At 41.7% G+C, this 23,091-nt stretch overlaps 1 protein-coding gene across 3 annotated transcripts in view; it reads right to left on the bottom strand.

Moving 5' to 3' along the window:
* Positions 1 to 5,011: 5,011 nt before the first annotated feature.
* ahnak (AHNAK nucleoprotein) overlaps positions 5,012 to 23,091 on the bottom strand; it is a 32,244-nt gene continuing 14,164 nt past the window's right edge. For all 3 annotated transcript variants that reach the window (XM_084668918.1, XM_084668935.1, XM_084668926.1), the window contains one exon: positions 5,012 to 23,055. In XM_084668918.1, coding sequence (XP_084525044.1) covers positions 6,196 to 23,055 — 16,860 coding nt within the window. In that variant the 3' untranslated portion in view covers positions 5,012 to 6,195. The remainder of the gene's footprint in view (positions 23,056 to 23,091) is intronic.

Here is a 23,091-nt window from a genome sequence, read left to right as displayed (position 1 = left end):
TCTCTCTCTCGATCACTCTTGCACTACCTCTCTCTCTCTCTCTCTCTCGCTCTCGCTCTCTCTCTCACATAGACACACACACACACACTCCCTGTGTCTCTCCTACACACACGCAAGCAAGCACACATGCGTCAAACTAACAGGAATCAGAGATGTCTCACACAAGCCCTGCCCAGTTTCTACCAGCTGATGATGTTGAGGTGGATCCTGCCTTGGGGAGGTGGGGTATCACACAGCCTGGATGATGAGGTCACACCTCAGACAAGTAAATCAAATCTCAGCAAAGGAGGGAAAGCAACCCCAGCGAACTACAGCATCACTCTCTCTGGTAGCAGGGTCCACACTGGGCTATCGCGCTCGTATGTGGAGGATACACCCACACAGGATCTCTTCCAACATGTATATTAAGTATTAACGCAAGCGTACAAGCAACTGTAACCATCATACACATAAATCTGTACACACACTTTAAGACACACGACCATACTCTATTGTACATCCACATATGCTCAAATATTTTCATACATGAACTAAAAAACACATGCCTTCACAATAACACAAACAGGTGCACACTCTCATACTGGACATACACGGACACACACATACAGACATACAGGTTAATGTATACACTCACATGCATTTCCACCACTGCCTCCACATTTGACAAACTCCCAGGAGAGAGAGACAGGCACAATCTCCCAGAGCAGGTAACCCTGCAGAAGGATTATTATATCTCCATCATTCTTAAACCCGGGTGAATGATAAATGGTGATAAAGCCTCAAACACACAACACACTTGTCTTGCCAATTTCCCCAAAAATCTTAACTTCACACATTTCGATGTCAGAGGTAAATGCTATTTCATTTCAACTTTGGATTATATACAGTAGGAAGGCATGCAAAGATGTTTTTATCACAAGGGAAAATCAGTTATCTCAGTTATCAGTTATCAACAAAAACAGGAACTGAAATATAGGGGGTTGGGATTAGTGGGAAAATGTGGACAGTTTAACTGATATGGAACATCTGCTGGAGTCCATGGGACGTAATACACTGAGAGGTGAAAAGGAGAAAGTCCTTGGACACAACTACACATACGAGCCAAATAGCCCTTGTTGTGTGATCAATAGATTTTGACCATCAATAATACGAAGCTGGAATTACACAGCCCAGTAATGGAACATGTTAGCAAGTCAAATGTTTGCTATTGTATATTTTTATTTTGATATATGTTTATAATGATGTCTGCGCAATACATAGAAATTTGAGGACATCACCCAAAGCTGATCGGTGAATGGAAAACCCCAAAATATGTGAGTGTGTGTGTTTTTCTTGTCCCATTTGTATCACTTGGGACTTTGGTAGCCCACACACTACGGCTGAGAGAAGAAGTAAGTGTAACATGCATACTGTTGAAGATAAATGTCAATATGCTGCTGTGTATCTCATCTGCCTCATCTTCTTTCCTGCTGTATACAAGGGATTTGCTGCTTCGCTACCACTGGTGCTATCTATGGTTTATTCATATCCTGTGTGCACCACTTGACTGTTGAATCTTTGGGCCAAGAAACATTGAACAGTTTGCCCATAGCATTAGCGTTAGCCCATAGCATCTCTGTACCATTCCTGAAATATGAATGCCCGATTTGCAACTCTGCTGCTCATGCTCAGGAAAAATAAAGTCCAATATTTGACTACTTTTCTACTTTCAGTAGTTTAATGAGTGTTAAATAGAACCCTGTGAAGTCTGGCCAATACTGGCTAGTATTTACCAATACTGTTTTCTGAGTGTTAAGGAACACTCCAAAATCCTTGCACTATAGCTTAATTCTAACCATGTGCCCTTTTCCTAACTGTCAACATGCATGTGATTATAAGTCAAGGCTGAGAAATACATTACATATTCATGCCACTCAGTCACAGATTCATGTACAGTTCAACGTTTTTTTTTCAGATATTTCTCGGGCTAATTGGACTTTCACATTCCCCTTGCTAGGCTTTTATTTAACACCTTGGATGCACATTAAATTAATTTCTAGTTATTATTTAAATTATGAGGAAATAGGCAAGTAACAGCAGGGGGTTGGGGCATAGTGTTGACTGAATGGATCATCCTTTGTTTTCATGCAAATATTTTTTGTAAATAAAAGACTGATATTTCTGCTCCTTTGTTTTCACATTATCTAAGAGTATTAAGAGCTGTAATTATTTAACAGTTATCTGTTTATTAATTCCCGTTGTACATTGTTAAAACTAAATACAACACTAATTTCTCATATTCTGTGTATATGTCCATTTGCCCTGTCCAGCAGGTATGTTGTGATCACTTCATGAACAACAAAATGTTGTGTTATCAAGTTGCTTCTTTATGGAGAAACTTTAACTGAGCAGGAGACCAATCACCAATCACCATTTGTTACATAGAAATGTCACAAAATATAATATGCTCGTTCTTGTTTTTTACATTTATTTATAGTATTTAGTATCATATTTAGTACTATTAGTATAGTATTTAGCTATATTAAGCAAAGTGAATAATAGTCTAACTTTGAGCATACGTGACTACTCTAATCCAGTGATCTAGTTTTGTAAATGCAGAAATCATTGCCACATGAGTTCTCAACCACTTACAGTCCAAAACTGAGGTGATTAATCACAAGGTGTCCTTATCTTGCCTTAATCACCCCAGGTGGCCTTAACACTATGCTAATTTATGTACTGCATATTAAATACAAAAGGGCCGTGCTCTCCCCTTATTCTAGATGGAGATGTTACACAGCTCCACGAACAATCTGAGATAGAATTGTGGATACAAAATAAAAATATCAAACAGATTTTTGGTTCAGCGCAGGGTTGATGCTGATTGTATTGCATTGTACAGTCATTTCACTTAATCATCTGCAAATGTATACAAACGTTTCTTGTTCTGTCTTTGTTGTACAGAAGATCGTCAGAATGAGCATTTAAGTGATTTACTAATATTAATTATAACAATGCAATAGGACTCAGTATCCACCTTTTATTTCTGCAGGAGTCAAGGACACCATCTGCTTCAGCTCCACATGACACAACATGACAGTCTGTACCAGTGCTATCCAAATTATCCTCAAACATCTGTCTCACTGGGGACTGTCTTTCATATCTTGTAGGCCTATATGCACTGTAAATAATGAAAGGATCCTATATAACCTAATACAAAATAATTTAAATGCAATACTTTCCAAATACAACATGTCTGCACAGTTAATACACGTCATAAAGCAAACAATGTTTTGAAAATGTGTATAATGCCAACTGAAATATGTTATATTTGTATTTATTTTGTGTCTTGTTCATTATTAGAAAAAATATTTTGTATGAGATTAGGCCCAGAATCAATAGCAGATATTTTGTCCTTTTAGTAAACATCTAAAAGACACAGAAGAGCAATTGTATTTGAACTGGCATAGTCAGTTTTGCAGGAATTTATATTCTTATAGACAATGCAATGTGTTAAATGAAAATCCCTTTCTTCAAGTCGTTCCATTTTATGTTTTATGTTATAAGTATAGTATACCATTCGTCTTAACCCAACATTCACCACACATCTGAGATTTTAACATAAATGGTAAGTAGCATTTGAATCAGCAAACAATACTTCAGTTACTGTACAGCTTTCAGGCTGTCGTTGAAAATCAAAACAAGAATTGGTCAATTTTACCATAGTTTTCAGAAAGAAACTTGCAGTTAATAAGAATTATAAACATCTCCAGAATATTTTTTTTTTGTAATATAGTACCAAGTAGCAATGTGTATTACTTTGTCTACTTAACACACACACATACACCATGATTGTTTTACCTTTTGAATGATTCCAGTCACTGTAATTCCTCCAAACTCTATCTCTATTTAATGACGACAGCAATAAACACATTAATGTGCTCAAACTCAAAATGTCTACAACATTACTAAACCTCCAACAGCGTTCCTCCAATGTTTCTTTCTCTTGTGCCTCTTTTTGCGAACAAATATTTTCCTTTGAAAAGGAAAGGAACACTTTCCTCTTCTAGAGGAAATTCCTGACAAGTTCCTTCCTCACCGCTACCCCAACAATTGCATTCAAACAACCAGGAACATAGGGATCCTTTCCTGTGTTCTTGGCAAAACAGTGCTTTGACAATGGTGAGCCACGCTAAACAGAACTGGCATGTTATTTCTTGACTACCTTAAAAAGATGTCCATGGATACACTTATTTTATCTAGTGTAACTTGAAGTGAATTGTATGTGTGCACTCTGAACTTGAAATATGATCAAACAGGAAAGGGATAACATGCAGTCTTAATCTGATGTTGATTTGAGTGTGCTGGATGATTTCTGCTAAAACGGTATAAATACTGCAAATACTCAATTGACAGCACAAGTACCTAACCATGACATTGCGGAGACTAAAATAACAATGAGGTAACTTCGTGGAATGACATTTTGTTTTGGGTGGTCAGATATTGTATTGTATTTTAAAATATAAATACATTCCAGCCAGGTAGCCTAGCAAGCCGTTGCAGCTGAACAGCACATAATCACTTTATTCACCTGCCCTTGTGTCACCATGGAAACATCATGATCTTATCATACATACTCTTCATTCCAAAATGTGTTTTTCCATATTTGTGCCTCTAGTTCCAAATGGAAGTGGTTGTTAAGATCTTGCATAACTCAAAATGTTCTTTATTATCTGTGTCAATGAAAACACAAGTTGCATTATTCTACCAATGTATGCCACTTACCAAAAGACCCCACAGAATAGAGGGGTGATGTTCTAATACAAAAAGACAATGTAACTTTCTATTCATCCCCACAGTCCATGAATGTTAGTAAGTAATAAGCATAGAATTCAATATCTAGTTGCTGTTACCTAGTAAATACGGTGCTTCCTATTGTCTAATTATTTAAAAAAGAATATTAACAGAGGGCTGATTGTGAAAGCTATTGCTTGGGGATGAAGCTAATTACACAACATTCAAGAAATTCAGCGACTGGTGACTCATTAGTTTATTGGATTTGTTTTGCAGAATGCATACATAAAACAAAACACTCATATAATTCATCTCAATGTCTATCAATTAAATGAAAGACAATTTGCAGTTTGGCAGTTTGTTTCTAGTATAAACACTGCAGATAGTTTCATTCTCTATACAAGTGATTGTAGCAATGTGTGACTTTTTACTTGTGACAATTCCTTTAATCAAACAGAAATACACAAAAAACTTTAATTAACAGAAGTGTGAATTAAAGAGACTGAAAATGAAAGAACAGAACCATCCATGTGGTCAAATAAAGATAGGAAAACAACCACACAACATTAACACAGTATGACAAAGTGATGCATTGTTAGGATCAACCTCATCTTAGCAGTTCTGTAACAGGAATTGTTCTGTAGATTGCAATGTTTGAGTAAATCTCAATTTGACTTTTGAGCTCAATTTAATTTTTACAGTCAAAGTACAGTATATTAGTTTTGTGTTAAATGAAAAGAGACATATTGCAAAAAATAACATTGGTGTATTGATTATCCATACATTATATGATTTTGTTTTGACAGCAGTAAATACAATTTATAGTTTACAGAAGTATGAAATGACTTTGCTATTATGATCTCTAACGGCATAACTTTAGGTAGAATGTCAAGGTCCAGCTCTGAGGTGAGTAAATATGTCTGCATTGATTATATATTCAAAGCTTCAAAACAAAAGCAGATGTTTTTGCTGTTTGGTTACATAATCAAAGTAATATACATTACAAATGATACCATATCATTTCTGTGCAAAGAACCCGGGATACAAAAATACCACACCTAATCCATTTAACAGAATTCAGTAAAACACTTGGACTAATCATGTGAGGCACTATTGGTGGTTTTTGTAGAGATTTTGTAAGATGGTTTATGTTCAATAAATTTTGACTATGTACAAAATACAATATTTAATATTACAATACAAATGTATCTTATTTACAGTTAAATGTTATTCAAAACGGTCTCATGCATCCCTGTGAAATTTGGGGAAAGTTGAGGGGGAAATTATTGCTCTATATTGATTGAGATGATTGTGAGCTTTCTGTCAAGTTTTGTAATACTTGAGCAGATGTGAATGTTCTATGTATGAAACAGAGTATTAGGCATTACATGAGAAGGTTTAATTTTATAGCCTTATAATTAATTATTTCTTAGGTGACACGGTCAGTTCAACTTTCGGAAAACGAAAACCTCCTCTTGACCCACTGTCGCTACTGGAGGATGAAGACATTCTAGATTTCTTTGAGGGGAGAGAAACACCTGCACTTCCCTCTACTCTTGATTCACCATCTTCACCTAGTGACACTTCATATGAGCCTTTTGACTTGGAGCCAAAACCTCCAAAGGTCCCAAACTTTAACTTGCCTTTCTTTCCTTTCACCTTAGCCCCACCCAGGTCCAACGAAATGTCACCACCCTCTGCCTCTAAGTGACCCGAAGGAGAAGAAGAACCAAGATCTCCCTCATCACTTAGAGAAGTAGAGCGATGCCTTGATTTTTTAAACAGATCCAGTGAGGCAGATTTGCTCTTTGGTGACACACTAAGCCCGGAACCACCTTCTGCTTCCAACTTCCTACTTAACAATTCCCCAGAACTTAAACTTAACTCTTTAGAGACTTTACCACCCTTTCCACTGCCACTCATTTCCAGCTCTGGCCCCTGGAGGCTTAAATCAACTGCACTGCCACCCTTTGATTTATATTTTCCAAAGAACTTTGGCATTTTCCCCTTAACTTTCCCACCACTGTGCTTCAATTCTGGACTCTGGACCTCTACACTCTGAGACGTAACTTTTCCACTGAAAGTGGGGGCTTGAACTGTTTTATTTTCACTTGCTGATGCACCAGACTCCACATCTACTCCTACTTCTCGTCCCTCCAACTGAGGCAAAGCAATGCCAAACTTTGGTACCTTAAGTTTTGGAAATGTTACATTCCCCTCTGGGTAATGTAATCCCCCAGCTGAGTCCAACTCTGCCTCTCCCTTAATGTCTAGTTTTGGTCCTTTAAAATCCCCGGAAAAAGATGCATCTCCTTGTCCATTTAAATTGATGTCAGTATCCGGAATTGTTGTGTTCACTTTTGGCATTTTGATTTTGGGTGTTGATAATTTTACATCTGGGCCTTCTAAATTCAGATCCAAGTCCTTGACATTTGATTTTAGGCTGGCAGATGGCAAGTCCAAGTCAGATGATTTCAATCCTACAGCCAGTGAACTTTCATTTTTTACTTTTGGAGATTTTATATCAAATTCAACATCAGGAAAATGAAGCCTTCCAAAAAATGGCTTTTTTACCTTTGTTCCTTTCAGTTTGATTTCAGGTGACTCTACATCCATATCAACATGGGGTGTTTCAACATCAATATCAGTTTTCCTAACCTTGCCTTTCATTTTTGGTAGTTTAAACTTGCCCTTCTTCCCTTTGACACTGATGTCAACATCGGGGGCTTCAAGATTAGTATCTATTGATGGAATTTTGACTTTCTGGCTTTTCATTTTCCCATCTAGACCTCCAACATCAATTTCTGGTCCTTTAATGTCAACACTGGGGGAACAGACATCAATGCCAGCTGTAGGAAGATGAACATCCCCATCAGAACCATCGATTTTGGGTCCTCTAAATCCAAATGTAGGGATTTTAATCTTTGGCATCTTGAATCCACCTTCAAAATCAGCATCTGACCCCTCAATGTCTACTGCAGGGATTTGAATGTCTCCTTGGACTTTGGGCAGGTCAACCTCTGCTTTCATCTTTGGTCCTTTAAGATTGAAATCCATATCAGGCATTGAAATATTTGGACCTGAGATTGACGGCATTTTGAACTGTGGACCTTTCATTTTACCCTCTGGTCCTTCAATATCAAGTTCAGGTCCTTTTAAATCAATGCTCGGCGCATTGATGTCAAAGTCACCTTTTGGTAAGTTCATATCTACATCAGGACCATGGATTTTAGGTCCTTTGAATCCAAATGAAGGCATCTTCATTTTGGGCATTTTGAATCCACCTTCAGAACCTTCAACGTCAATATCTGGGCCTTCAATGTTTACTTTCGGTGTCTTTAGGTCTCCCTCTATCTTTGGCAGTGACACGTCCATATCTCCCTTCACCTTTGGACCTTTCAAATTGAAATCCACATCAGGCATTGAAATATTCGGACCTGAGATTGATGGCATCTTGAACTTGGGGCCTTTGATTTTGCCATCAGGTCCTTCAATATCAAGTTCTGGTCCTTTAATGTCAACACTGGGTGCATTGATGTCAAAGTCACCTTTCGGGAGGTTCATGTCTACATCAGGACCATGTATTTGAGGTCCTTTGAATCCAAATGAAGGCATCTTCATTTTTGGCATTTTGAATCCACCTTCTGGACTTTCAATGTCAATATCTGGGCCTTCAACCTTTACTTTCGGTGCCTTCAAGTCTCCCTCTATCTTTGGCACAGACATATCCATATCTCCCTTTACCTTTGGACCTTTCAGATTGAAATCCACGTCTGGCATTGAGATCTTTGGCCCTGAGATTGATGGCATCTTGAATTTGGAGCCTTTGATTTTGCCGTCAGGTCCTTCAATATCAAGTTCTGGTCCTTTAATGTCAACACTGGGTGCATTGATGTCAAATTCACCTTTCGGGAGGTTCATGTCTACATCAGGACCATGGATTTTGGGTCCTTTAAATCCAAATGAAGGCATCTTCATTTTTGGCATTTTGAATCCACCTTCAGGACCTTCAATGTCAATATCTGGGCCTTCAATGTTTACTTTTGGTGCCTTCAAGTCTCCCTCTATCTTTGGCACTGACATATCCATACCTCCCTTCACATTTGGACCTTTCAGATTAAAATCCACATCAGGCATTGAAATATTTGGACCTGAGATTGATGGCATCTTGAATTTGGGGCCTTTGATTTTGCCATCAGGTCCTTCAATGTCAAGTTCTGGTCCTTTAATGTCAACACTGGGTGCATTGATGTCAAAGTCACCTTTGGGGAGGTTCAAGTCTACATCAGGACCATGGATTTTAGGTCCTTTGAATCCAAAGGAAGGCATCTTCATTTTGGGCATTTTGAATCCACCTTCAGGACCGTCAATGTCAACATCTGGGCCTTCAATGTTTACTTTCGGTGTCTTCAGGTCTCCCTCTATCTTTGGCACTGACACGTCCATATCTCCCTTCACCTTTGGACCTTTCATATTGAAATCCACATCTGGCATTGAGATCTTTGGCCCTGAAATGGATGGCATCTTGAATTTGGGGCCTTTGATTTTGCCGTCAGGTCCTTCAATATCAAGTTCTGGTCCTTTAATGTCAACACTGGGTGCATTGATGTCAAAATCACCTTTGGGGAGGTTCATGTCTACATCAGGACCATGGATTTTAGGCCCCTTGAATCCAAATGAAGGCATCTTCATTTTGGGCATTTTGAATCCACCTTCAGGACCTTCAATGTCAACTTCTGGGCCTTCAATGTTTACTTTCGGTGCCTTCAGGTCTCCCTCTATCTTTGGAACTGACACGTCCATATCTCCCTTCACCTTTGGACCTTTCAGATTAAAATCCACGTCTGGCATTGAGATCTTTGGCCCTGAGATGGATGGAATCTTGAATTTTGAACCTTTGATTTTGCCGTCAGGCCCTTCAATATCAAGTTCTGGTCCTTTAATGTCAACACTGGGTGCATTGATGTCAAAGTCACCTTTCTGGAGGTTCATGTCTACATCAGGTCCATGGATTTTAGGTCCTTTGAATCCAAATGAAGGCATCTTCATTTTTGGCATTTTGAACCCACCTTCTGGACCTTCAATGTCAACATCAGGCCCTTCAATGTTTACTTTCGGTGCCTTCAGGTCTCCCTCCATCTTTGGCACTGACACGTCCATATCTCCCTTCACCTTTGGACCTTTCAGATTGAAATCCACGTCTGGCATTGAGATCTTTGGCCCTGAGATGGATGGCATCTTGAATTTGGGGCCTTTGATTTTACCGTCAGGTCCTTCAATATCAAGTTCTGGTCCTTTAATGTCAACACTGGGTGCATTGATGTCAAAGTCACCTTTGGGGAGGTTCATGTCTACATCAGGACCATGGATTTTAGGTCCTTTGAATCCAAATGAAGGCATCTTCATTTTGGGCATTTTGAATCCACCTTCAGGACCTTCAATGTCAACATCTGGGCCTTCAATGTTTACGTTCGGTGTCTTCAGGTCTCCCTCTATCTTTGGCACTGACACGTCCATATCTCCCTTCACCTTTGGACCTTTCAGATGGAAATCCACATCTGGCATTGAGATCTTTGGGCCTGAGATGGATGGCATCTTGAATTTGGGTCCTTTGACTTTGCCATCAGGTCCTTCAATATCAAGTTCTGGTCCTTTAATGTCAACACTGGGTGCATTGATGTCAAAGTCACCTTTGGGGAGGTTTATGTCGACATCAGGACCATGGATTTTAGGTCCTTTGAATCCAAATGAAGGCATCTTCATTTTGGGCATTTTGAATCCACCTTCAGGACCTTCAATGTCAATATCTGGGCCTTCAATGTTTACTTTCGGTGCCTTCAGGTCTCCCTCCATCTTAGGCACTGACACGTCCATATCTCCCTTCACCTTTGGACCTTTCATATTGAAATCCACATCTGGCATTGAGATCTTTGGCCCTGAAATGGATGGCATCTTGAACTTGGGGCCTTTGATTTTACCGTCAGGTCCTTCAAAATCAAGTTCTGGTCCTTTAATGTCAACAATGGGTGCATTGATGTCAAAGTCACCTTTGGGGAGGTTCATGTCTACATCAGGACCATGCATTTTAGGTCCTTTGAATCCAAATGAAGGCATCTTTATTTTGGGCATTTTGAATCCACCTTCAGGACCTTCAATGTCAACATCTGGGCCTTCAATGTTTACTTTTGGTGCCTTCAGGTCTCCCTCTATCTGTGGCACTGACACGTCCATATCTCCCTTCACCTTTGGACCTTTCAGATTGAAATCCACGTCTGGCATTGAGATCTTTGGCCCTGAGATGGATGGCATCTTGAATTTGGGTCCTTTAATTTTGCCATCAGGTCCTTCAATATCAAGTTCTGGTCCTTTAATGTCAACACTGGGTGCATTGATGTCAAAGTCACCTTTGGGGAGGTTCATGTCTACATCAGGACCATGGATTTTAGGTCCTTTGAATCCAAATGAAGGCATCTTCATTTTTGGCATTTTGAATCCACCTTCAGGACCGTCAATGTCAACATCTGGGCCTTCAATGTTTACTTTCGGTGCCTTCAGGTCTCCCTCTATCTTTGGCACTGACACGTCCATATCTCCCTTCACCTTTGGACCTTTCAGATTGAAATCCACGTCTGGCATTGAGATCTTTGGCCCTGAAATGGATGGCATCTTGAATTTGGGGCCTTTGATTTTACCGTCAGGTCCTTCAATATCAAGTTCTGGTCCTTTTATGTCAACACTGGGTGCATTGATGTCAAAGTCACCTTCCGGGAGGTTCATGTCTACATCAGGACCATGGATTTTTGGTCCTTTGAATCCAAATGAAGGCATCTTCATTTTTGGCATTTTGAATCCACCTTCAGGACCTTCAATGTCAATGTCCGGGCCTTCAATGTTTACTTTCGGTGCCTTCAAGTCTCCCTCTATCTTTGGCACTGACATATCCATATCCCCTTTAACCTTTGGACCTTTCAGATTGAAATCCACGTCTGGCATTGAGATCTTTGGCCCTGAGATGGATGGCATCTTGAATTTGGGGCCTTTGATTTTGCCGTCAGGTCCTTCAATATCAAGTTCTGGTCCTTTAATGTCAACACTGGGTGCATTGATGTCAAAGTCACCTTCCGGGAGGTTCATGTCTATATCATGACCATGGATCTTAGGTCCTTTGAATCCAAATGAAGGCATCTTCATTTTGGGCATTTTGAATCCACCTTCAGGACCGTCAATGTCAATGTCCGGGCCTTCAATGTTTACTTTCGGTGCCTTCAGGTCTCCCTCTATCTTTGGCACTGACACATCCTTATCTCCCTTCACCATTGGACCTTTCAGATTGAAATCCACATCTGGCATTGAGATGTTTGGCCCTGAGATGGAAGGCATCTTGAATTTTGGACCTTTGATTTTGCCGTCAGGTCCTTCAATGTCAACTTCTGGTCCTTTTATGTTAACACTTGGTGCCTTGATGTCTATGTCAGCTTTGGGAAATTTACCATCAATATCCGGACCCTCCATTGTGGGTCCTTTGAATCCAAATGAAGGCATCTTCATCTTTGGCATTTTGAATCCACCATCAGTACCTTCAATGTCAACATCTGGTCCTTCAATGTTTACTTTTGGTGCCTTAAGGTCTCCCTCCATCTTAGGCACTGACACGTCTATATCTCCCTTTACCTTTGGACCTTTCAGATTGAAATCCACATCTGGCATTGAGATGTTTGGCCCTGAGATGGATGGCATCTTGAATTTTGTCCCTTTGACCTTGCCTTCTGGTCCTTCAATATCCAGATCAGGGATTTTCAAGTCAACATCTGGAAGATTTACATCAATGTCCGGCTTTTCTATTTTAGGGCCTTTGAAGCCAAATTTGGGCATTTTGAATTTTGGCATCCTGAATCCTCCTTCAGCACCCTTCACATCAGCATCTATTGAGCCAGTTGGTGATTTTAAGTCGGCCTCGCCAGTTGGGATTGAGACGTCGATGTCACCCTTTACTTTTGGACCTTTAATATTGATATCTGGTTTAGGAACATTTACATCCATATCGAGGCCCTTCCCTTTGCTACCTTTAAATCCAAATTTGGGCATTTTAAACTTAGATTTTTTTGTTCCGATTTCAGGGCTGTCAAGGGACATTTCACCAGCATGAATTTCAGCTTTAGGACCACTGACATCACCATGTATTTCTCCTTTAATCTTTGGCCCTTTAAGATTGAAATCAACATCAGGCATTGACAACTTTGGTCCTGAGATAGATGGCATTTTAAATGTGGGTCCTTTAAGGTGTCCTCCTGGTACTTCAATGCCAATGTCTGTTCCTTCAATGTTTCCTTTTGGTGTCTTCAGGTCTCCCTCCATCTTTGGCACTGACACATCCACATCTCCCTTCACCTTTGGACCTTTCAGATTGAAATCCACGTCTGGCATTGAGATCTTTGGCCCTGAGATAGATGGCATTTTGAATTTTGGACCTTTGATTTTGCCATCAGGTCCTTCAATGTCAATGTCTGGACCTTCTATATCAACATTTGGTGCTTTGATGTCAATATCAGCTTTTGAGAGTTTAACATCGACATCAGGACCCTCCAATTTCTGTCCTTTGAATCCAAATGAAGGCATGTTTATTTTGGGCATTTTGAATCCACCTTCATGACCTTCAATGTCAACATCTGGGCCTTCAATGTTTACTTTCGGTGTCTTCATGTCTCCATCTATCTTTGGCACTGACACATCCACATCTCCCTTCACCTTTGGACCTTTCAGATTGAAATCCACGTCTGGCATTGAGATCTTTGGCCCTGAGATGGATGGAATCTTGAATTTTGAACCTTTGATTTTGCCGTCAGGTCCTTCAATGTCAACTTCTGGTCCTTTTATGTCAACACTTGGTGCCTTGATGTCAATGTCAGCTTTGGGGAGTTTAACATCGACATCAGGACCCTCCACTTTGGGTCCTTTGAATCCAAATGAAGGCATCTTCATTTTGGGCATTTTGAATCCACCTTCAGGACCTTCAATGTCAACTTCTGGGCCTTCAATGTTTACTTTCGGTGCCTTCAGGTCTCCCTCTATCTTTGGAACTGACACGTCCATATCTCCCTTCACCTTTGGACCTTTCAGATTAAAATCCACGTCTGGCATTGAGATCTTTGGCCCTGAGATGGATGGAATCTTGAATTTTGAACCTTTGATTTTGCCGTCAGGCCCTTCAATATCAAGTTCTGGTCCTTTAATGTCAACACTGGGTGCATTGATGTCAAAGTCACCTTTCTGGAGGTTCATGTCTACATCAGGTCCATGGATTTTAGGTCCTTTGAATCCAAATGAAGGCATCTTCATTTTTGGCATTTTGAACCCACCTTCTGGACCTTCAATGTCAACATCAGGCCCTTCAATGTTTACTTTCGGTGCCTTCAGGTCTCCCTCCATCTTAGGCACTGACACGTCCATATCTCCCTTCACCTTTGGACCTTTCAGATTGAAATCCACGTCTGGCATTGAGATCTTTGGCCCTGAGATGGATGGCATCTTGAATTTTGAACCTTTGATTTTGCCGTCAGGTCCTTCAATGTCAAGTTCTGGTCCTTTTATGTCAACACTTGGTGCCTTTATGTCAATGTCAGCTTTGGGGAGTTTAACATCGACATCAGGACCCTCCAATTTGGGTCCTTTGAATCCAAATGAAGGCATCTTCATTTTGGGCATTTTGAATCCACCTTCAGGACCTTCAATGTCAACATCTGGGCCTTCAATGTTTACCTTGGGTGCCTTCAGGTCTCCCTCTATCTTTGGCACTGACAAGTCCATATCTCCTTTCACCTTTGGACCTTTCAGATTGAAATCCACGTCTGGCATTGAGATCTTTGGCCCTGAGATGGATGGCATCTTGAATTTTGAACCTTTGATTTTGCCGTCAGGTCCTTCAATGTCAACTTCTGGTCCTTTTATGTCAACACTTGGTGCCTTGATGTCAATGTCAGCTTTGGGGAGTTTAACATCGACATCAGGACCCTCCACTTTGGGTCCTTTGAATCCAAATGAAGGCATCTTCATTTTGGGCATTTTGAATCCACCTTCGGGACCTTCAATGTCAACATCTGGGCCTTCAATGTTTACTTTCGGTGCCTTCAAGTCTCCCTCTATCTTTGGCACTGACACGTCCATATCTCCCTTCACCTTTGGACCTTTCAGATTGAAATCCACGTCTGGCATTGAGATGGATGGCATCTTGAATTTTGAACCTTTGATTTTGCCGTCAGGTCCTTCAATGTCAACTTCTGGTCCTTTTATGTCAACACTTGGTGCCTTGATGTCAATGTCAGCTTTGGGGAGGTTCATGTCTACATCAGGGCTATGGATTTTAGGTCCTTTGAATCCAAATGAAGGCATCTTCATTTTTGGCATTTTGAACCCACCTTCTGGACCTTCAATGTCAACATCAGGCCCTTCAATGTTTACTTTCGGTGCCTTCAGGTCTCCCTCCATCTTAGGCACTGACACGTCCATATCTCCCTTCACCTTTGGACCTTTCAGATTGAAATCCACGTCTGGCATTGAGATCTTTGGCCCTGAGATGGATGGCATCTTGAATTTGGGTCCTTTAATTTTGCCATCAGGTCCTTCAATATCAAGTTCTGGTCCTTTAATGTCAACACTGGGTGCATTGATGTCAAAGTCACCTTTGGGGAGGTTCATGTCTACATCAGGAACATGGATTTTAGGTCCTTTGAATCCAAATGAAGGCATCTTCATTTTTGGCATTTTGAATCCACCTTCAGGACCTTCGATGTCAACATCTGGGCCTTCAATGTTTACTTTCGGTGCCTTCAGGTCTCCCTCTATCTTTGGCACTGACACGTCCATATCTCCCTTCACCTTTGGACCTTTCAGATTGAAATCCACGTCTGGCATTGAGATCTTTGGCCCTGAGATGGATGGCATCTTGAATTTTGAACCTTTGATTTTGCCGTCAGGTCCTTCAATATCAAGTTCTGGTCCTTTAATGTCAACACTTGGTGCCTTGATGTCAATGTCAGCTTTGGGGAGTTTAACATCGACTTCAGGACCCTCCACTTTGGGTCCTTTGAATCCAAATGAAGGCATCTTCATTTTGGGCATTTTGAATCCACCTTCGGGACCTTCAATGTCAACATCTGGGCCTTCAATGTTTACTTTCGGTGCCTTCAAGTCTCCCTCTATCTTTGGCACTGACACGTCCATATCTCCCTTCACCTTTGGACCTTTCAGATTGAAATCCACGTCTGGCATTGAGATCTTTGGCCCTGAGATGGATGGCATCTTGAATTTTGAACCTTTGATTTTGCCGTCAGGTCCTTCAATGTCAACTTCTGGTCCTTTTATGTCAACACTTGGTGCCTTGATGTCAATGTCAGCTTTGGGGAGTTTAACATCGACATCAGGACCCTCCACTTTGGGTCCTTTGAATCCAAATGAAGGCATCTTCATTTTGGGCATTTTGAATCCACCTTCAGGACCTTCGATGTCAACATCTGGGCCTTCAATGTTTACTTTCGGTGCCTTCAGGTCTCCCTCTATCTTTGGCACTGACACGTCCATATCTCCCTTCACCTTTGGACCTTTCATATTGAAATCCACGTCTGGCATTGAGATCTTTGGCCCTGAGATGGATGGCATCTTGAATTTTGAACCTTTGATTTTGCCGTCAGGTCCTTCAATGTCAACTTCTGGTCCTTTTATGTCAACAATTGGTGCCTTGATGTCAATGTCAGCTTTGGGGAGTTTAACATCGACATCAGGACCCTCCACTTTGGGTCCTTTGAATCCAAATGAAGGCATCTTCATTTTGGGCATTTTGAATCCACCTTCAGGACCTTCGATGTCAACATCTGGGCCTTCAATGTTTACTTTCGGTGCCTTCAGGTCTCCCTCTATCTTTGGCACTGACACGTCCATATCTCCCTTCACGTTTGGACCTTTCATATTGAAATCCACGTCTGGCATTGAGATCTTTGGCCCTGAGATGGATGGCATCTTGAATTTTGAACCTTTGATTTTGCCGTCAGGTCCTTCAATGTCAACTTCTGGTCCTTTTATGTCAACAATTGGTGCCTTGATGTCAATGTCAGCTTTGGGGAGTTTAACATCGACATCAGGACCCTCCACTTTGGGTCCTTTGAATCCAAATGAAGGCATCTTCATTTTGGGCATTTTGAATCCACCTTCAGGACCTTCAATGTCAACATCTGGGCCTTCAATGTTTACCTTGGGTGCCTTCAGGTCTCCCTCTATCTTTGGCACTGACACATCCACATCTCCCTTCACCTTTGGTCCTTTCATATTGAAATCCATGTCTGGCATTGAGATCTTTGGCCCTGAGATGGATGGCATCTTGAATTTTGAACCTTTGATTTTGCCGTCAGGTCCTTCAAAGTCAACTTCTGGTCCTTTTATGTCAACACTGGGTGCCTTGATGTCAATGTTAGCTTTGGGGAGTTTAACATCGACATCAGGACCCTCCACTTTGGGTCCTTTGAATCCAAATGAAGGCATCTTCATTTTGGGCATTTTGAATCCACCTTCAGGACCTTCGATGTCAACATCTGGGCCTTCAATGTTTACTTTCGGTGCCTTCAGGTCTCCCTCTATCTTTGGCACTGACACGTCCATATCTCCCTTCACCTTTGGACCTTTCAGATTGAAATCCACGTCTGGCATTGAGATCTTTGGCCCTGAGATGGATGGCATCTTGAATTTTGAACCTTTCAATTTGCCGTCAGGTCCTTCAATGTCAACTTCTGGTCCTTTTATGTCAACACTTGGTGCCTTGATGTCAATATCAGCTTTGGGGAGTTTAACATCGACATCAGGACCCTCCACTTTGGGTCCTTTGAATCCAAATGAAGGCATCTTCATTTTGGGCATTTTGAATCCACCTTCAGGACCTTCGATGTCAACATCTGGGCCTTCAATGTTTACCTTGGGTGCCTTCAGGTCTCCCTCTATCTTTGGCACTGACACATCCACATCTCCCTTCACCTTTGGTCCTTTCATATTGAAATCCATGTCTGGCATTGAGATCTTTGGCCCTGAGATGGATGGCATCTTGAATTTTGAACCTTTGATTTTGCCGTCAGGTCCTTCAAAGTCAACTTCTGGTCCTTTAATGTCAACACTGGGTGCCTTGATGTCAATGTTAGCTTTGGGGAGTTTAACATCGACATCAGGACCCTCCACTTTGGGTCCTTTGAATCCAAATGAAGGCATCTTCATTTTGGGCATTTTGAATCCACCTTCAGGACCTTCGATGTCAACATCTGGGCCTTCAATGTTTACTTTCGGTGCCTTCAGGTCTCCCTCTATCTTTGGCACTGACACGTCCATATCTCCCTTCACCTTTGGACCTTTCAGATTGAAATCCACGTCTGGCATTGAGATCTTTGGCCCTGAGATGGATGGCATCTTGAATTTTGAACCTTTGATTTTGCCGTCAGGTCCTTCAATGTCAACTTCTGGTCCTTTTATGTCAACACTGGGTGCATTGATGTCAATGTCAGCTTTGGGGAGTGTACCATCGACATCAGGACCCTCCACTTTGGGTCCTTTGAATCCAAATGAAGGCATCTTCATTTTTGGCATTTTGAATCCACCTTCAGGAACTTCAATGTCAATATCTGGGCCTTCAATGCTTACTTTCGGTGCCTTCAGGTCTCCCTCTATCTTTGGCACTGACACGTCCATATCTCCCTTCAACTTTGGACCTTTCAGATTGAAATCCACGTCTGGCATTGAGATCTTTGGCCCTGAGATGGATGGCATCTTGAATTTTGAACCTTTGATTTTGCCGTCAGGTCCTTCAATGTCAACTTCTGGTCCTTTTATGTCAACACTTGGTGCCTTGATGTCAATGTCAGCTTTGGGGAGTTTAACATCGACATCAGGACCCTCCACTTTGGGTCCTTTGAATCCAAATGAAGGCATCTTCATTTTGGGCATTTTGAATCCACCTTCAGGACCTTCGATGTCAACATCTGGGCCTTCAATGTTTACCTTGGGTGCCTTCAGGTCTCCCTCTATCTTTGGCACTGACACATCCACATCTCCCTTCACCTTTGGTCCTTTCATATTGAAATCCATGTCTGGCATTGAGATCTTTGGCCCTGAGATGGATGGCATCTTGAATTTTGAACCTTTGATTTTGCCGTCAGGTCCTTCAATGTCAACTTCTGGTCCTTTTATGTCAACACTGGGTGCCTTGATGTCAATGTCAGCTTTGGGGAGTTTAACATCGACATCAGGACCCTCCACTTTGGGTCCTTTGAATCCAAATGAAGGCATCTTCATTTTGGGCATTTTGAATCCACCTTCAGGACCTTCGATGTCAACATCTGGGCCTTCAATGTTTACCTTGGGTGCCTTCAGGTCCCCCTCTATCTTTGGCACTGAAATATCCACATCTCCCTTCACCTTTGGTCCTTTCATATTGAAATCCATGTCTGGCATTGAGATCTTTGGCCCTGAGATGGATGGCATCTTGAATTTTGAACCTTTGATTTTGCCGTCAGGTCCTTCAATGTCAACTTCTGGTCCTTTTATGTCAACACTTGGTGCCTTGATGTCAATGTCAGCTTTGGGGAGTTTAACATTGACATCAGGACCCTCCACTATGGGTCCTTTGAATCCAAATGAAGGCATCTTCATTTTTGGCATTTTGAATCCACCTTCAGGACCTTCAATGTCAACATCTGGGCCTTCAATGTTTACTTTCGGTGCCTTCAGGTCTCCCTCTATCTTTGGCACTGACACGTCCACATCTCCCTTCACCTTTGGACCTTTCAGATTGAAATCCACGTCTGGCATTGAGATCTTTGGCCCTGAGATGGATGGCATCTTGAATTTTGAACCTTTGATTTTGCCGTCAGGTCCTTCAATGTCAACTTCTGGTCCTCTTATGTCAACGCTTGGTGCCTTGATGTCAATGTCAGCTTTGGGGAGTTTAACATCGACATCAGGACCCTCCACTTTGGGTCCTTTGAATCCAAATGAAGGCATCTTCATTTTGGGCATTTTGAATCCACCTTCAGGACCTTCAATGTCAACATCTGGGCCTTCAATGTTTACCTTGGGTGCCTTCAGGTCTCCTTCTATCTTTGGCACTGACACATCCACATCTCCCTTCACCTTCTGTCCTTTCATGTTGAAATCCATGTCTGGCATTGAGATCTTTGGCCCTGAGATGGATGGCATCTTGAATTTTGAACCTTTGATTTTGCCGTCAGGTCCTTCAATGTCAACTTCTGGTCCTTTTAAGTCAACACTTGGAGACTTGATGTCAATGTCAGCTTTGGGGAGTTTAACATCGACATCAGGACCCTCCATTTTCGGTCCTTTGAATCCAAATGAAGGCATCTTCATTTTTGGCATTTTGAATCCACCTTCAGGACCTTCAATGTCAATATCTGGGCCTTCAATGTTTACTTTCGGTGCCTTCAGGTCTCCATCCATATCTCCCTTCACCTTTGGACCTTTCTTATTGAAATCCATGTCTGGCATTGAGATCTTTGGCCCTGAGATGGATGGCATCTTGAATTTTGAACCTTTGATTTTGCCGTCAGGTCCTTCAATGTCAACTTCTGGTCCTTTAATGTCAACACTTGGTGCCTTGATGTCAATGTCAGCTTTGGGGAGTTTAACATCGACATCAGGACCCTCCAATTTGGGTCCTTTGAATCCAAATGAAGGCATCTTCACTTTTGGCATTTTGAATCCACCTTCAGGACCTTCGATGTCAATATCCGGGCCTTCAATGTTTACTTTGGGTGCCTTCAGGTCTCCCTCTATCATTGGCACTGACACGTCCATATCTCCCTTCCCCTTTGGACCTTTCATATTGAAATCCATGTCTGGCATTGAGATCTTTGGCCCTGAGATGGATGGCATCTTGAATTTTGAACCTTTGATTTTGCCGTCAGGCCCTTCAATTTCAACTTCCGGTCCTTTAATGTCAACACTTGGTGTCTTGATGTCAATGTCAGCTTTGGGGAGTTCAACATCGACATCAGGACCCTCCACTTTGGGTCCTTTGAATCCAAATGAAGGCATCTTCATTTTGGGCATTTTGAATTCACCATCAGGACCTTCAATGTCAACATCTGGCCCTTCAATGCATACTTTGGGTGCCTTCAGGTCTCCCTCTATCTTTGGCATGGACACGTCCACACCTTTCACATCTGCATCTCCCTTTATTTTTGAACCTTTCAGATTGATATCCACAGCTGGACTTGAGATCATTGGCCCAGATGGCACATTGAATTTTGGGCCTTTGATTTTGCCCGTGTAACTATCATTGTCAAGTTCAAGGCTGGGGGCATTGCTACCAATTTCTGTTTTAGGGAAGTCACCAGGACTCTCCACTTTGTTTCCTCTAATTCCAAATGAAGGAATTTTGATCTTTGGTATTTTAAAGCCATAATCAGGACTTTCAATATTTACATTTGGCCCTTCAATGTCGCCTTTTTGTTCTCTGATGTCTCTTTCTATCTTTGACGCTGACATATCCACCTCTCCCTTTACCTTTGGTCCTTTGACATTGATATCCACATTTGGCACAGAGATCTTAGGTCCAGAAATGGTTGGCGTCTTGTAATCCGCCCCCTTAAGTTTTCCATCACGATCTTGTAGATCAACATTTGGCCCTTTGATATCTACTTTAGGTGCCTTGAGCTCCACGTCGCCCTTCATTTTGGGGTCTTTGAGATTTATATCAACATCTGGCTTTGTGATCTTTGGTCCGGACATGGAGGGTAACTTGAATTTTGCGTCTTTGATTTTAGTGTCATGTCCTTCAATGTCAAGTCCAGGGTCTTTGATATCAACTTTGGGAGCATTAACATCAGCTGTTGCAAGATCAATATTAACATCAGGACCCTCCGCTTTTGGTCCTTTAATTCCAAAGGAAGGGACTTCCATCTGTGGCATGTTAAATTGACCTTGGGGTCCTTTGAGATTGATATCTTGACGTTCAAAAGCCATTGTTGGGGCATTCACATTAATATTAGCTTTAGGGAGTTTAACACTCGTCCCTTCAAGTTTGGGTCCTTTAATTCCGAAAGAAGACGTCTTAATTTTTGACATGCTAATATCACTATATTCGGCATTTTCAACTCTTGGCCCTTTAATGTCAATCTTGGATGACTTTATGTCACTTTTTATTTCAAGAGCTGGAACTTCTACAGTCCCTTTTACTTGTGGAAGTTTGACATCCATACCACTTTCTGCACCTCCGATGTTCAATCCAAAGGTTGTCTTTTTGATTCCACTTGTCACTCCATTTTCACTCTCTGGTGCTGTGCCCTTGTTTGAATGTTCTTTGATGGACATTTTAAATGAATCACCCCCCTTAGGTTTGCCCATTGAGGAGATTCCTGAGATATTCATATCTACAGTAGGCAATTTTATTTCTTGTGACATTTTACTTCCATTCAATTCTGTGTCTATTACTGGTAGGCCAAATGTGGAAACTCCACCTACTTTGCCACCAGGAACACTGACACCTCCTGACTTGAAATGCTGGTCTCCAATATTGGTTTCTGATACTCTACTGCTGACACTAGGGCCATGCAGGTCTAGGTTTTGAGTTTTTTCTGGCAGTAAAATGCTGACTGGTCCTGACTTCCAACTGCCTGATGGCATATCAACACCTCCTACAGTGTCATGCTTGCTGCCCATGCTCACATTCTCTTTAACCTTCACGTTTGACACACCTGAAACCTGAATGCTTTCATCTCCCTGCTGATACCCTTTTGAAAAGCCAAAGCCTGTCTGACCTTTACCCCCTGACATTCCAAAGCTGGGTCCCTTAAATTGGAGCCCTGCACCATCCCCCTCCACCACCCTCGTTACTGTTGTGGTCTTCACCCCGCCAGTGCTCCAGTGTGTTTCTGAGGAGCCACCAATATGTGGCCCAGTAAAAGAGACGTTGCCATGCTCGAAAACCCCCTCCTCTGCACTCCCTTTACCTGAGGGGCTTAAAGATGAGGATCCTTTTATCTGAGTGGGGCTGTCCACCGATTTTCGTAGCCCCTTGAACTCTGGGCTTGAAAGTTCAAGCTGCTCGCTCATGCCCCCTGGCATATCTACAGTGTAGGTAGTAATTCGACGAGTGATGGTTGTAATTGTGCTCCCATCGCTGCTTGTGCTGCTGTGACGCTCTGTTCGCACATCCACCCCTTCTGCCAGGTCTTCTGACTTCAGACGTGGTTTGATTTTCTTTGTGTATATTCTCTTGTAGTCTTCATCATCTCCACTCTGTTGGTACAGGAATGTGACGTAAACAAGGAGGAA

The sequence above is a fragment of the Hypomesus nipponensis genome, chromosome 1 (assembly GCF_054491055.1).
Source record: "Hypomesus nipponensis isolate SF chromosome 1, ASM5449105v1, whole genome shotgun sequence".
In the NCBI taxonomy this organism is placed as follows: domain Eukaryota; kingdom Metazoa; phylum Chordata; class Actinopteri; order Osmeriformes; family Osmeridae; genus Hypomesus; species Hypomesus nipponensis.
The sequence above is the reverse complement of the archived record's forward strand: the minus strand, read 5'-3'. Positions and strand labels throughout refer to the sequence as shown.